The sequence below is a fragment of the Tursiops truncatus genome, chromosome 4, assembly GCF_011762595.2.
Source record: "Tursiops truncatus isolate mTurTru1 chromosome 4, mTurTru1.mat.Y, whole genome shotgun sequence".
NCBI classification, from domain to species: Eukaryota; Metazoa; Chordata; class Mammalia; order Artiodactyla; family Delphinidae; genus Tursiops; species Tursiops truncatus.
In genome coordinates this window covers 121,302,802-121,319,357 of record NC_047037.1, presented here as the reverse complement: position 1 = coordinate 121,319,357, position 16,556 = coordinate 121,302,802, and the positions used below count along the sequence as shown (strand labels likewise).

The 16,556-nt window shown below is 30.4% G+C and overlaps 1 protein-coding gene across 1 annotated transcript in view; it reads right to left on the bottom strand.

The window, feature by feature from the left end:
• NCAM2 (neural cell adhesion molecule 2) overlaps positions 1–16,556 on the bottom strand; it is a 215,734-nt gene that overhangs the window by 152,883 nt on the left and 46,295 nt on the right. The window contains exons 7-8 of the mRNA XM_073804651.1: positions 12,996–13,156; positions 9,904–10,049 (exon numbers count right to left, since the gene is read on the bottom strand). Coding sequence (XP_073660752.1) covers positions 9,904–10,049; positions 12,996–13,156 — 307 coding nt within the window. The remainder of the gene's footprint in view (positions 1–9,903; positions 10,050–12,995; positions 13,157–16,556) is intronic.

The window sequence follows — 16,556 nt, the reverse complement described above, 5'->3', positions numbered from 1 at the left end:
CTAAGAAGGTTTTATCCCCTCAGTAAACACAACTACTCAATAGATGGCTGAACAGAGTTATTACTGAAGATAACTTTGTTTAATATATTTTATTTAAATTTATTATCTGTTAATCCATTAGTCAAAGCAATGAGGGCATTATAATAACTGTGTTAAAGTACCTTTCATGAAAATGTATTCAATTTTACAAATTAATTATTGTGTAACTAACATTTTTTTAAGCACTTGTTTTTGCTTCATGCTTAAACTTGACAATGGAAGTCATCAAATGTATTATTTTTTTTGCAAGTTGTTTATTAGAATGTTTATTGAAATATTTTCAGATATACTGTGTCTACTTGTACAGCACTTCATTCAAATTTATTTCATTTTGTTTTTTGAATTTAGTTCCTGTTTTCCACTAAAATTTCACATAAATAAATCAAAATTACATTTAGCAGAAAATTTGTTATTTTTGTTCAGTCGATTAATATTCATTAAAATCTACATTTTTTTGTAGCTACATTATTTTATATTTTCTTCAGTGGTAAATTTCTTCATAAGATAAAGTAAGTACCACATGAAGTCTGTAACAGAATATGGCATTTACAAGAAAAAATAATATATTTTCTGCTACAAAGCCAAAGAAAAATCACTTTCAGTATGTAAATAATGTTTTTTTCCCAGAACAATTATGGTAAAATTGTGAACTAATATCATATCATCCTACAAACAAGATGATAGTTTCTTTCAAGTGGATATACTTATATATATTTTAAAATAATAGTTCATTAATAACTGATGTTTTTTTAAAAGAACAATGAAATTTTTAGTTTTTAACTATTTCCCAGAATTTTCTCAAAAATGTTTTTTTAAAATTACATGTTGAACTTATGACTAGACTTCTTTGATAATTTTTATTTGAGGTGTGGGCTGGAAAAGAAATTTCTGAGAGTTGTAAATGATTGAAAACCCACCTCTGAGCAAGCTCAGAAGCATCCAGGAAGATTTCCAACATGCCTAATTATAATCTACGCCCTACGTATGTCAGATGAGGAATAGAAGTATCCATTTTGCCTATTGCCCAGCAGGGATCTATAATACTGCTCTCAGAACACTAGTAGGAAAAACTGCATTAGAAAGACCTTAAAAATGTCATTCAAATACAAAATCCTTCAGAAAAGCCCATTACCTCTGAAAAGAAAAAAAAAAAAATAATACAGGCATTAAAATCTACAGGTGCCAGGAGTATGCTCTTTAGCATTCCTCTCTACAACCAGAAACTGACATTGTTTTTCCAATGTAAAGACATTGCCAAAGTAATCTTAGCTTTTCTTATAATTGTTATATGGAAAAGCTATATAGAAGAAGGAAATTGCAAACACACTGCCTCACTATATTAAGTTATTAGAAAATTATGAATTGAAAAATTAGTAAATACATGAATTTAAAAAGGGCTTAGCATGGAAATAAAAACTGTATCTTAAAATATGTGATTATCTACTGAATCAATAGAAAGATTTATAGAATAGGGAAATAGAGTTTGAAGGGGATTTATTTTATCAATGATGGAACTGAAAAATACAACTTCCCTGAAGTCACAGAGAAGGTAAATGGCAAATCCAGAAATTGAAACAAAGAATCAGTGTTGCAACTACCACATAATTTCAATTCATTAAGCTCTGTTTTATACCAACTGGGAATACCAATGCTAACATGACTAGAAATCCATGAGTTAGACAAACTAATTCCTTTTATATATCTTATATATGTATTGGATATCAAGATCACATTAAGTTGACTGTGTGTATTTTTATGTGTGTGTGTGTGTGTGTGTGTGTGTGTGTGTGTGTGGGTTTGTGATGCAAGACACATAGTAATTTTAAAGGTAGTGGTTCTCTACAGGGTACAAACACAGGAGCAATTTCTGGGGCTTTTCAAAATATAACTCTCTAATCCCTGTCAAAGATACTGGATAAGAATATCTAGGAGTCAGGTGCAGTTAGAACTCTGGGAGAGAGGCTCAGACATTTCCCAGGGAGTAAGGCTCAGTCAGGTACATGTGTATACAGCTCCTTATGTGATTCTGATGTACAACTTTGGTTCAGTACCACTCATCCCCTTCCCCAAATATTAACTCAAAGATTTAATTTCACAGCAAGGCAGAATATCAGGGTAACAAAGATTATTTAAGATCTTCTAATACAATGTCACATCAAATGAAAGGATTTTTTTTTTTTAGACATTGATGATCTTACAAATTGTGATAGAGAAGTTCATGGGACTGGACATTCTGTCATTTGGAATTTAATACATTCCATTATCTATAACCCCTGAGTCTTCGAAAGTTTCTGCATTTTTGTAACTTCCATCTACTATTTTATCATACTACTACCCACAGCAAGCAATCTGTCTAGTTCAACTGTACATGACTGTTTTTAAAATATTTGAACTGGAGCTTTTATAATAATGCACAGATACCTGAAACACTACAGTCTCTCTTTCTTAAATCAGTAACTGTGGATTTGTTAGTCTCATTTTGTAATTTCTATTTAAAGAGTAAAAAGAAGTTGAAAATTTTAAGTTGTCTCCTGTAATACAAAGGTGTTGCCAATTACACCATTAAATATTTTTTAAAGTTTCTTTTTAAATCAGAGTCGAAGCAATTTTCAGCCTAGAGCAAATTGAAATGAGATATTCTAATGAGAGTAGATAGATATACTTTCCAAAATGCACCAATACAGAGGACTTTCAGAAGAACAAGTTGAACTGGGTCTGTGATAGCACAGAAAACTATGCCACAGCTATATGTGTAGCCTTGTAGAAGTCTACTTATATACTTAAAATTGATATTTTGCATATGAGTTTTCATATATCAAAATTGCATATTCATAAATAAAATACTGCTAATTTTAAATATGCTTTGATTCCATCTCCTCTCCTAAATTGTATGCATTATGAGTCAGAAAACTTTTTTTACATTGCTATATTCTTTGTGCATAGTATAGCACATGTAAACACAAAATCCCTCAAAAATATTTGTTGATGGTTGTCAAAAGAACTTGGGCAAATGATAAAGGAAACGTTAGTGACATAAATTCCTGTCACTGTAAAGATAATTTTACTGTTACATTTTATTAAATTTAATTTTCAAGAACTTGTATTTGCTTTAGAATGAAAAAAGGGGGAAATACAGAAAGGCTAATGTAATTTTCACAGTTTATATATAAAAATATCTAAGAATTTTTAGTAGAGATTTTCATATAATGTGAAAAGTTTACTCCATTATCCTCTGCCCTCCATTAAAAGTGGTTTAAATAAATCATTTAAAAACATGAACTTTCCTTAGGTCCAAAGCTGTACCTATGCAATAAAAAATAATATCCTAGAGCATAAAACAATATAATAATGAATACAGTAATGTAATTATAAATATTTTTACACTAGGAATTTAATTTGTTATAAAATTTAAAACATATTTTATTCAGGTGCTTGTATCAAAGAACTGCCCATCTTTATTATTACTAGAAATTCCTTTTGTCTTGGTAGTTTATTCTGCAAGAACATTTGAAGTAAGTATTGTCCAGATCATAGTGCCTCAATTCATGGAGAAAAATGTTTACTACTTATATACAATTAAAATAGAAACACTCTGGTACAACTATGACTTCTGTATGTAAGTGCAAAGCTAAATGTTAAAGTAAACTATAATTTGTATTTTTTTATCTTAAATTTCAGTTTAAATACATCTATTTATTCAAAGGAACAGAAAGCAAAATGGACTTAAAGTACTAAAGTTAATGTTGAATCAGTAGGCTTGTTTTCTTTGACACAGAAAAACACATTTTTCAAATGAATGTAAAAGAACAGAAAGTCCTATTATTTTAATCACAAAGTTTGAGTTGATCTAAACTTAGACCATTACCAGCATTTCATATTTTACTTCAGCAAAATAGAAAAACATTGTTTTTGAAGTTAAATCACTATGCTTTAGTTATTGAGTTTATTAGCATCATTTTGAAAAGATCATTTGGTGTTAAGGATTGAAATTAAATGGGTTTTTGTTACTATGATTTGTGAACTTTCCTAAAAATGTAGCATATTTATTTACTGGAGGGAAGTGCTTGACCCCCCAAATAAAAGAAAGCATAACAGGGTCTGTCCTCAAAATTTTGTAGCTAAACTTTGTATCACGTTAATTCAAAGTATGTTTGAAATAAAAGCAGTGTTTTAAAAGCATGGTGTGTGTACCAGGAAAGGTGCACATGCTAAGTTTAGGTATTATTTTTAAAACAATTTTTTTTTTTTGGCGGTACGCGGGTCTCTCACTGCTGTGGCCTCTCCCGTTGCGGAGCACAGGCTCAGGACGCGCAGGCTCAGCAGCCATGGCTCACGGGCCCAGCCGCTCCGCAGCATGTGGGATCTTCCCAGACTGGGGAACGAACCCGTGTCCCCTGCATCGGCAGGCGGACTCTCAACCACTGCGCCACCAGGGAAGCCCCTACAACAAATTTTATTTTATAGTTTTATATTTACCTTGATGTGCACTTTAAAATGTAACTGATATTTTTGGTTAGAATTAGAATGAAGAAAAAGCTAATTTAATTTAAAGAAAAAAAATTAAGTGTATAACAGTCCAGGATGCACATGAATATGGAAAAGAAATGAAACTGATGGTCAAATGACTGAAGTTTGAGAAATTCTGCTTTAAAACAGTTACAAATTATTGCTAAACAGTTCAAATACTTCTTATTCAATGTAGAGTGAGATTAATTTCTAGTGGAGGTAGGACTAAAATTTACTCTGTAGGACAAATATACCAGAAATAAAATAATTATAGATTCTGTATCTTAAGAGTAGATACACGACTCATGTGAGATGTCATCCACCAAACAATATTATAAACACTTTAGAATTATTACATAAAACAGTCTATTCACATAGATGAGATTGGTTACTGTTATGTTTACATTTTTGTAAGAAATTTTAGAGATAAAAATCACTTCCTGTAGATCTTTTACTTCCATTTACTCCCAAAATGACAAGCAACAAAATTTCTAAAAAATGTTCAAAATTAACTAATTTTATCATATGAATATGAAATCATATCTTGAAAATTGATGAAGAACTGGCATTCTTAAGCAACCTGGCTTTGTGGGGCGTACAATTTCTTTTTCTTCCTATCTTAATGACTTGTTTAGGTACTTCTTAGAATGTGGAAGTGTTTCTTCCAAATCAATATTCATTTCTACATAATATCGGAGGTGAAATAGGGCCCAAGAGGAAGCAAAAAAATGACCTACTTCCTACAAAGGAAAATTCTGGGGAGAGTGGGAGAAGATAGACCTGGGAAAGAGGGAAAAAGAAGATGATGATGTAATAAATCTGTGGTATTTCTAGTCTGATATTGTGTCTCACCGAGTAAAGACCAGGCTTTACCTCTCAGAGTAATCTGAAAGTCTATCCTTATGCAGGATAGTAAGTTACAGCCCTCATCTGTAGTATTTCCCTGCAATGATAGAGATTGACACATACAGTGATTAAGATGACACTCAAATGCAGATTCCCAACATTGTCAACTTCCAAGAGGAATGCAATATATAGTTACAAGATTTGGAATTTAGTATGGTAAAACAAGTTCATATATGAGTCATTGAAATGACATTGCTAGAGATTATATCATAGTAAACTTCTACATAAAGCTATGTCAAAGATGCAAAATCTACAACAACTGTAACAACATTCTATTGTTTTGTGGATGATATTATTCATACAATACATATGACTATGCTCATACTAGTTTTTATCTGGTTTCTTTGGGGCAGCAGTCATTGTCACAGAATTAATATGATCATTGTCTCATTTCTAAAGTATCTAAAGACTAAATACCTCCAAGGAAAAGAGAAGATAACACTTTTAAGTTAAATCTGGGTCTAAGATATTGATCTGCATGCTCTCATTTCATCTTTAGAAACTTTTCCAGGGAGGTTTTATTATTACCCTAATATAGACGTGCAGAAACTGAAATCAGGCAGGAGAATTAACATGGTAAATGACACGTCAAAGTGACAAATTTGGGATTAAATTTTGACTTGAATGACACTTCATGCCTTCCCATACTAATTTAACAATACTCATAATTGTACATCTACTAATATTTATTGATCAATAAGAATGATAATAAGGGATCATTTAAGGAAAATGATTCAAAATAGATGACACAGGTTTATACCAGGGATTTCAAAACACTCTAGTCATACAATCTCACATAATCCTCAAATCAACCCTGTGAAAAAGCATGGTTTTATTTAGAAAATAAAGATTTTTAATGTAAAAAATTTAGATTGCTTAGTGTTTAAATTGCAAAACAATTTACAACTTTTGAGTCATAGCTGAATTAAACACATTCCATGATATTAGCTTTGGTTCTGTCTTAAACTTTATTGTGTGCATTTAACTATTATTATAGTTATGTATATAGCATCTATTAAATGAAGAGGTCAGGGCTTTCTAATTTTTATACACAAATGTATCTTAGGATGACTCCAAAAAAATAATGTGCTAAAATTGAGCTATCAATTTAATAAAATTTTTGATAACCCAAGTAAATTGATATTTTAATGAAAAATTATCAAGTTATCACTAAAATAAATTGCCCATATTTTTTCAATAAATGTATAATTAAAAGTTAGTGAGGTAAAACTGTAAATTTTTTAAAAAGTAAAATGAACAAAATATCTTAAAATAACAATGGATATTACAAAAATATTTCCAAAGCAAGTGTATACTGTATTTTTCTTACATATTACATGTATTTTTTTAATTTTTCAGGAGAGTTTTTTAAATTACATATATTATTTTAAATGTAGGGAAGATGCATTAAAGTGGATTATAGAGAAAATAGTTATGAGTTTAAAAGAGTTCTGTTTTTAAGCACTATACTTTTTGTTGTTGTTTCTGAAGGATATATTATGCAAAGATACTTTACACTACACCATTAACATGCATAGTCCAATAGTGCTACAGAACTATAGCTGCAGAAAATATCTACATGTGACTACATTAATTGAGACCCCTTTCTTTGAAAATCTACAATGATGAACATATTTGCTAAATATATTTTCCTATTTTTGGATGGAGTTATTAGTTTGAAGTATATTATTGATGATATTTCACTATGACCTACACAATTATCATTTTCATTGATAGTAATGAAAAGTTTTGATTGTTTTATTCTGTGATTTCCAAGCCCCTATCAAGGTGCCAAGGTGCCAAGTAATTTGTCAAGAGTATTTTTCTGTTGAAAGGATAAGTTGTTCAATTTCATTTGACTTAGAGCTTGAGAACTGCTTTTCAATGTATGGATGACTTGGAGAGCATCCATATAACACCAACTGATGAGTTTATTAAAGTACTCCTAGGTCCTGTGCTTGACATACTAAATTAACCTCAGAAAGTGGGATTCTAGAGTCTGCATTTTAACAGGCTCTCCAAGTGATTCTTAAGGCAAATACAATCTCATGTTACTTTTCATGACAAGAGAGATATAATCACAATATACTCTATGGTAATGTTTAATCAGACTTTAGTTATCAGACTTTATGGAGTCTATTAACAATTTGAGTTTACTCAAAATAATAGAAACAAGATAAATTATGCTTCAGTATTTATGCAATATGATAAAGAAACAAAGTTTATTGAATATTTACAATATCCTAAAGACTTTCATATGCATTTTACAATGTACTCTTCATCTAATACCAATAAGTGAAATAAGTATTGTTATCCATATTTTAAAGATGAAGAAACTCATATTAAAAAGACTTCACATAGTATTGCCAAAGCTGAAGCAACATAAATGGCTGAGCTGAGATTCAAAACTACATGTGACTTACTTCAAGGCTCAGCTCAACTCTTCCATTTTTGAATTTCGGCTGTTGAAGAAACTAGGAATGTTAGGAGAAAGGAGGCTTACCATCCAGGAAATAAGGCAGTGTTGTTAAAAAAATTTTGGAGAAAAGTCAGGATAGGAAGTGAGTAGTCTTAATTTGTATATCTACTGGATAATAGTTGTGTTTGGAAAAACAAAAGTGTATTAGGGCTTCTATAATGGTTTTGTGACAAAGCAAAAGAAAAACAAAAAGATGTGTGCTTTAATAGACATAATCCTTAGCAAACAAAAACTAGGTGATTATTTTTTCACAACTGTTATCAAGGAAATTTCTGTATGTAGTTTTGGTGGCTTGGGGCATAGAATAAAATATCATGGTCTTCTGGTTACTTGATAACTTTTTATTGATAAAATAACTGAATATAATGTACCTCTCATTATTGGTATGAACATAAGGAAACATCTATTAAATGAAGAGTAAAAGCTATGTTTGAGAAGAGAACTTTCAGGAAATATATAGTACAAAAAAATAATTAAAGTATGAGTTAGGAATATGAACGTATAATTAATAAGGGTGCCTAAATATGAAAATCATTATTCTTGAGTGATTTTGTCCAAAGAAAAGTACTAAACTGACAATGAAAACAGTTATCTACAGTTATATATACATATATCTAATTTTTTTGGAAAATTTTAAAGAAGTTTATGGAGATATAACTCCTTTCCAGATTTGGCAATGCACCGTAGTAGTTAAAAAAATATAAAAGCAAACTCTATGTCATTTTTCTGGGTTGCCAGAAGAATGCCAATGTCATTCACATTTTATAAATTTGATTTTCAACTTTCATATATAAAACAAGTATATCAAAATACTGTAACTATTGCCAAAAGAAATATGCTCTTAAAAATGCCATCATGAGGAGGAAATGGGGCTAAGAAGGGTGATATGCAGGAATACATTATTTCAAATGATAAATAGTAAATGGCCAGGGAGAAGCCTCTTTTGTCAATTTATGGAGTTAGCATGTTGTTAAAATTACATGATGAGTTGGAGGGATAGAAAGCATATTTTGAATAAACTGATTTCAAATTTTACTGCTATCAATGTTGGTAAGTCAAAGGTACTTATATTTTAGAAATCATTTTCTTCAACAGAAATTGATTTCAACAAATCAAAGAGGTTTTAAAAGGTTGCTCTTTAACACTGAGAAAGAAAAGAGATCTATGTGTTTAATCCAATAATTTTTACATGTGTGAAAATGCCAATTCCATCATATTATTAATCCACTGCCTTTTTCTTTCTGTTTCAGTTTGGTTTATACTTGGGGCCTTATATAAATAGTTACAAAAAATAACGATAATGAAAATCTATGGAGTGCAGTGAAATATATGATAATGTTTACTTGATTTCTTAGGAACTTGAATGTATTTGATGAAAAGTCACCAATTTACATGAGAGTGACATTTACCAAAATGCTGTATTTTGTTGTGTTTGTACTTATTGGTCTTTATCAGGTTATAGATTGTATAAAGGCAGAAACCTACTGTCCTACTGCATAAAGATAATACTAAAGAGTTAAGAGGTAAATGACAGCCAGAATTTTGTGAATTTAAATTATTTTCATTTTCACAGCACAAGGTGGAGGAATTGAAATTGCAATAAGATATTTTATAGATACAGTTTATACCAAAAGTTTGCATGTAGGTAAACTTAAGAAACAATATTAAAAACCTAAGATTTTTGGCTCAATGAAAAACAACTTTAAATATTACAATTTGACTTTTTTCTCCTCTGAATTTATTTTTAGGCTAACTGTGGTAGAGTCACCTTTTTAAGAATTAAACCATTTATTGCATTCCTACAAGTTACTTGATAAATTGGAGTCCAATGTGATATTTAATTATATGCAAAACACTGAAAATATTGGTTTTGCCCAAAAGTTCCTTAAGATGGTATGGAAAAACCTGAACGAACTTTTTGGCCAATCCAATACAATAGTTTTGAAAAACACTATATATTAAATTGCTGTTACCTTATCGCCTTCAGAAAAAGTGATGCCATCCACTGCTCTTTTCCACGTGATTTCTGGAATAGGCTCCCCTTCTGCTTCACATATTAGTGTGACTTGACCATTCTCATATGTAGTCTCATTTTTAAGCTGTATTATGTGAGGCTGTACTGTAAAAAATATATACATTACTCAATCTGTATTGGAGGAAAATATTACTATTCATGGTGACAATTTAAGTACCCTTTAGCATAGGATGGAATTACTAACTTTGAGCAGATCTAGTGTCATGCTTTGCTTTATAAGAGCACCAGGAGAGTTGCAAATTGTAGGAGAAAAAACTAGAAAATAATGCTATTGATTATGATTACAAAAATAATTTTAAGTGGTTTAGAAACCAACATAAAAAAGTATAATTCCTCTTCCAAGATTTTGTCAATTAAAAGCCACTTTATTAGTTTTTCCTCAAGCTAAAAAATAAAATTTTCCTCTTGTAAAGTCACATGAGCACTTCTGTGTGTATGTCTGTGTATGACATCTGCTTATGTAGTGATTATCTCTTAAACTTTAAAAACAAAAACCAAAGAAGAAAAATAATGATTGTATTCTGAATATATAGTAAGTGTAATTATGTGCAATGTTTAAAATATTTATCAAGTAAATATATATACATACTATTTACCTTTATTATTCTAGCTGATTTATTTTGACCTCAGACTACCTTAATATTATTCCATACTGTAGATAATTGTTTCTTTACAGTTATGACTTCTATAAAAACCAAAACATCATGTCTAGTAATTTAAATTATATTAATATTAAAAGTTACATCCCTCCACAAATTTATATATACCAAAAAGTTTTAAGTTTTTAAATTCTGTATTATTGGCATTTCTTAAGTTTTTATTTGTTTGAACCTAAAAGTGATAAAAGCCAGCACTTACTATTTCAGAACAAGTAACAGGTTTCTTTTTGATCACCAAATGCAATCAATTATGAAATATAAATAAATTGTTCTTAATCCTAGAAAATTAGATTCCTGATATCAGAAACATGGCATATATATTTTTACAATTCAGTGTTTACTCCATTGACTTTAATGGATTTAGTTTTATTTCCACTTTATATACATGCTTTTGTGTCAAACACAATACATATCTGTTCAGTGTTACTATACAAAGTGATTATACAGTGATATGGCATGTTACATATATATAACATATATATATATATATTTCATTCATTATTTTCTATTTGAAAGGACATAAATATTAGAAACTTTCTTTGTCTGTGTTCTTACTGCCAGATTAATTTTTAAAAGTAACTAAATATTTCATATGAGCTCATTGAGATAGATTGAGATTATTTATCCTTTGGAATTATCTCAAACACTATCATTTCTAATTATTAATTTATTTTTATACTGAGTCATATTTAGCATTTACATTTTATAGAGAACATTTTCTTAAGTGGGAAATACTGATGGAACAAATTAGATGCTTTCTATAATTTTTAATAATTTTAAGTTTGTTTACTCTTCCCTCTATGTGAACAATTTTCTCCTGGCTCATAGCTTTGCTGATTTCTCATCATTAAAGATTTTTATGTAAACACATCTAAACATTACCCTTCTGAGTAACTTTCCAACACCATGATCTCCAAAATAACAGCTCTTTTTACCCAACACTACCTGATTAATCTAGTTTTACTTTCTTCTTAGAACATCTTATTCCAATTTTCTTTTTTAATATACTTTGGTATATTATTTATTGTCTGTCTTATTTTGTTTGAATATAAGCTTTATGAAAATCTCCCTAGTATAGAAAAACATTTCTGTTACAGCTACTACAGGACCAGCTGTCAGAGGGTGTGTCCACACATGTATTACCATTTGTCTTTTGGTCTAAGTAATATGCCTGCTTCTGCCAACTGCAACCACTGGTCCTTCTTACTCTTTTTGTTGCTGTTATAACACATAACACAACTTTATTAGTAACCAATTACTCAGTGTTCAAATTTCCCCGGTTGTCTCATAAAACCTTATACAGTTGATTTGTTTGAATCAAGATCCAAATGAGGCCTATATATTGTGATTGAGGTTCCTCTTATGTCTACTTTGACCCATATTTAGTTACTGCCCCCACCCAATTTATTTGTTAAAGAAATCCTGTAGTTGTTTGTTTGTCCTGTAGTTTCTTTTTTTTTTAAAGTTCAATACCAGATTCATGTATTATTTTATTCTTTTTTTTAATTGGAATATAGTTGCTTTACGATGCCATGTTAGTTTCTACTGTACAGCAAAGTGAATCAGCTATACATATATATATATCCCCTCTTCTTTTTTGGATTTCCTTCTCATTTAGGTCACCAAAGAACATTTACTCTTATGGAGTACTCCCTCCTTCCTTCCCCTTTCTTTGTTGTGAAAGCTTTTTGATAACAATGTTTTTAAAAATGGAGAAAGCATACTAAATATTAGTAATGCCTATAATTTTTAGTGTTTGCTTTTTAAAGAGAACAATCACATTCTAAACATTTACCAGCAATTTTTTTTCCTCTTGCAAATATAATAGGGGATAAATCAATAATTAAAAATTAATTTACCGGTTTTCTACTCTTTGTAAGCTCCCCAAAGAAGGCAATATGGCTCTTGGTAAATATGGAAGATATTTATGTACATTTCCTTTTAATAAAATGAAAAGGGAGTATTTAATTATGGTTACAGGTCAATGTTTCCAAATTATAGCCTTATAGGTGAGCTCTTTTGAAGTATTAATATATTAAAAGTAAAACTGATCCCAACATATGTCATTTAAAGATTTATGAAGATCAACCCATATATAATATAATAAATCCCAATATGTGTAATTTAAATGAATTTTCTTTCAGCCTCTGTTATTAGTCAGCAAATATTTTACAAAAATTTACATGTATAATCTCATATAATTCTTAAAATAATTCTATCTGGTTGCTGCAATTTTAAAATATATTTTAGAGATGAGAAAACTGAGACTTAGGTTTAGAAATTTAAACAGTTCATATAAGTGACAGAGTAGAATTTGACTCAGACCCCCCTCTAGACATTACAGTTTTAACTACTATGCTATAATACTTACCAAAGACTTGGAGAAGTACCTGTTTTTCATCTTCTCCTGCCTTGTTTGTGGCCCTGCAGACATACGGGCCCCCATCACTATTGATTATGTTCCTGACAGTGAGTTCTTTATTGCTTCCCTTCAGTATGTACTTTTCATTTTCTTCAATAAACTTGCCATTCCTAAAGAAGAAAACAGAGGTTGATCTTCATAAACCTGACTTCATAACTTAAGAGCAGATCATACTCAACTTTTTGACCTGTAACTGTCAATATTTCATGGCTACTGTCATTGACAGATAAAGTTATATTCCAGTCAAACATACACTTTTACTAGCTCAACAGAATTTAATGCATAAATATTAAAATTATACTTGTAAGTTGTTTTGACTTTAGAGACAAAAATAACGTTTGAGCTGTGTTGAAATCTTGACACTCATCTTAGGCAAAAAACACTTTTATTCAATTTTCACTTTGATTATTAGCAAAAAAAAAAAGTTTTATTTTCTGATTTAAATTCCAAACACACATTTCATGTTGGTGAGTCAACACATATTTATGAAATGTACTTCTTTACTAGGTTCCAGGGACATGTTTAATATAATTTCTACAGAAACACCCTTCAAAGACAAAGTAAATGCCATTTAAATAAATAGTGAATTTATATTGCACATAGGTACTGCCAATAAAAGGGTAAGAGGAAAGAATTACATGAAAAAAGTTATAGAAATTATGCTGTGATAACAATTTAATTCATTAGTGAGGAGAAGAAATTTTTCTCAGATATAAGTATTTTTAAGTAGTTTCCAAGGTCTTTCTGGACTGAAATAGTGTTCAATTTTTTTTTCAATTCTAGTTTTGTTGTTCATTAAAACAACATCTTTTGAACTTTACAATAACTTATAGTAAAAAAAAATATTTTACATGCATTTAAATCTGAAACAATTTCTACAATTCCCCTTAATATGTGTGAAGTCTTATATTGTACATTCTTTTTCATGTTATTTTATTTTCCTCATCTCCACTTCCTCCTTCTCCTTTTCTTTCTCCTTTTTTACTTGTCAACATGGTAAAATGGACAATTAATTGATTTTAAGACCCACTAATGTAAAAATTTAGGGGGATTTACTTGTCCATACAAGTATAAATTAAAAAAGAGGAATATCTAAAAGGATTATTAAAAATCTTACCTAGAATGAAACAGAATATTTTTCTGATACTCTAAATGATCTTTGCAGTGAATTCTAGTTCTTCTTTCTAGAAAGTACTGCCACATATCTTAACACAGTCCTTGTCTTTCTATGACTCAGTAACATCTATTTTTCCAGTTTTTATTGACATGTGTAAATACAACATGAAATGTGCAAAAATTCATGAGTGGTGAAAAATTAGGCCTTAATAAATACTAGTGACAAAAGTATATAGTGCTCTGTACTTTTCTGTTTTTTTTTTCATATTTTCACTAATCAAATATTTAGAAGTATAAATAATGACAAGATTTCAGAATTTTGCCTAGAATTTTATGTATGGATAAGGCTTTCACCACAATTAGTGATACAATATATTTCTTAATCTAGTCAATAAAAAAGAATTAATTTGTCTCATTATCATCATTATCATCATCATCTAGAAGTTTCAGCAATTTGTGGCTTAGGAAACATTTTCCCTATATTATTAACCTGGTTAAATACAATTAGCTCACAGATGTGCATTTTCCCTCTCCACCTTCATTCACAGATCAGATAACTAAATTTTAAGTATGATTTCCTCACCCATCAATTCACAGATGAAGAGACAGGTTTAGTTTGTAATATAATCAGCAGGTTAACTAAGTTCTAGTGTTCTTTATGATAAAGAGATTATTTCTGTACTTCATGTGAAATATTGTGCTAAAGGTCTGAAGTATAGCAAATGAGTGAGACAGGGTCACCTATCATGAAGAATTCAGTCTGATTGATAGCAATAGAGGGTAATATAGATCCCATTAATGCATTTATTCATAACTTTGTGTGTGTGTTGGGAGGGGTGGAGTAGGAGATCTATTATAATAGAAGAGAATGGAAAAGATGATGGCTGGAATACTCTGGGAATTTTCGTGGGAAAATAATCCATGATCTGAGCTTTGAAGTGGATAGTTAGGTCTTGAAGAATTTAAAGGAAGTCAGGTTGTAAAGATTATGTTCCCTTAAAGAGTTCAATTTAAAAACATCATTAAAGAATAATAACTCAGGTAATAGGTCTTAATACTTCTCTCTCAACAAACCCATTATACAGAAAGTACTCATTGTTATTCATAGTACATTTCTGTGGAATGTCAATGTCTGAAAAAGACTCCCAATGGATTCTGATGAAATTCCACTGGGCCATCCTTTGAAATTCTAACCACTTCTCTAAATGCCACTTTTCCAGGCAAAAGAAAGTAAGGGTTAGGATTAGAGGATTCATGGAAATGATAAAAAAGGGAGAACAATTCCACTCTTGACCATAGTGGAGTAACAAAACCATATTTACTCTCTCATTTTAAACAACACAAACACTGGACACAGAGATTAAATAACAGTTTTCAACCATTGGTCAACAGGTAGCACATGACAGTGACCTCTGAGGACCACCATAGTTTACTACCTGAAGGCAGTTTCCAGGTTGCCCCTTAGAGAGGAAGAACCCATACAGAGTCAGGCAGTGTATCTGAATTGGAAGACAGAATTCTCAGTTGATAGAAGTTAAAGTGGCTAGAATTTCCAGGTAAGAAAATGTGAGAAGAAGGCACAAGAAAGAGAACTACAGAGATCTGCAGAGGTTTCCAACCAATCTCTGAGTACTAATCAGTGAGTGTACTCCAGTAAGATTTTCCAAGAGTAAAGCAAGGACCATTGGAAAAGATAAAGCACAACAATCCCAGGAGCTCATAAAAGACCAGGAATAATTTGCATCCTTATCATCCAGAGTAGAAAGACCTCCTAAAACACAAATTTAAACACATTAAATTGCCTCCTTACAAGAATACTGCTTCAGTAATGAAGCCAAGTTAATCTTAGACTGCAGCTTGTTCTGTATCCTCCTAAAACAGCCTAAAAGCAACCTCAAGAAGATCAAACTTTCCCCATGTAACTTAACTCCATTCAAAGCTAAAGTAAAAGAACATGAAAATATCCAACTCCTCAAAACATAAAATTCTCCTTGTCCGAAACCCAGTAAAAAGTTGACAGGATAGTAAATAGGTAGGAAAATATGACCTATAACAAGGAAAAAAAAATCAATCAATTAAAAAAATCCAGAAACGATACAGATGATAGAATTAGTAGACAAGACCATTAAAATAGCTATTAAAATAATTCTATATGTTAAAGGAATTAAAATATGGGCATGGTAAGAGAGAAATGGAAGAGGAAAAAAGGCCTTCATCAAACTTATAGACATAAAAAATAGAATGAAGAAAAATACTCTGGTGGGATTAAAATCAGATTAGACATTACAAGTGAGTTCATTCCAAGGAACTCAAGGTTGTTCTAGCATTTGAAAATCAATGGAATTCACCAATTTAAAGGGCTAACAATAAAAATCCATATGGTATTCTCAAAAG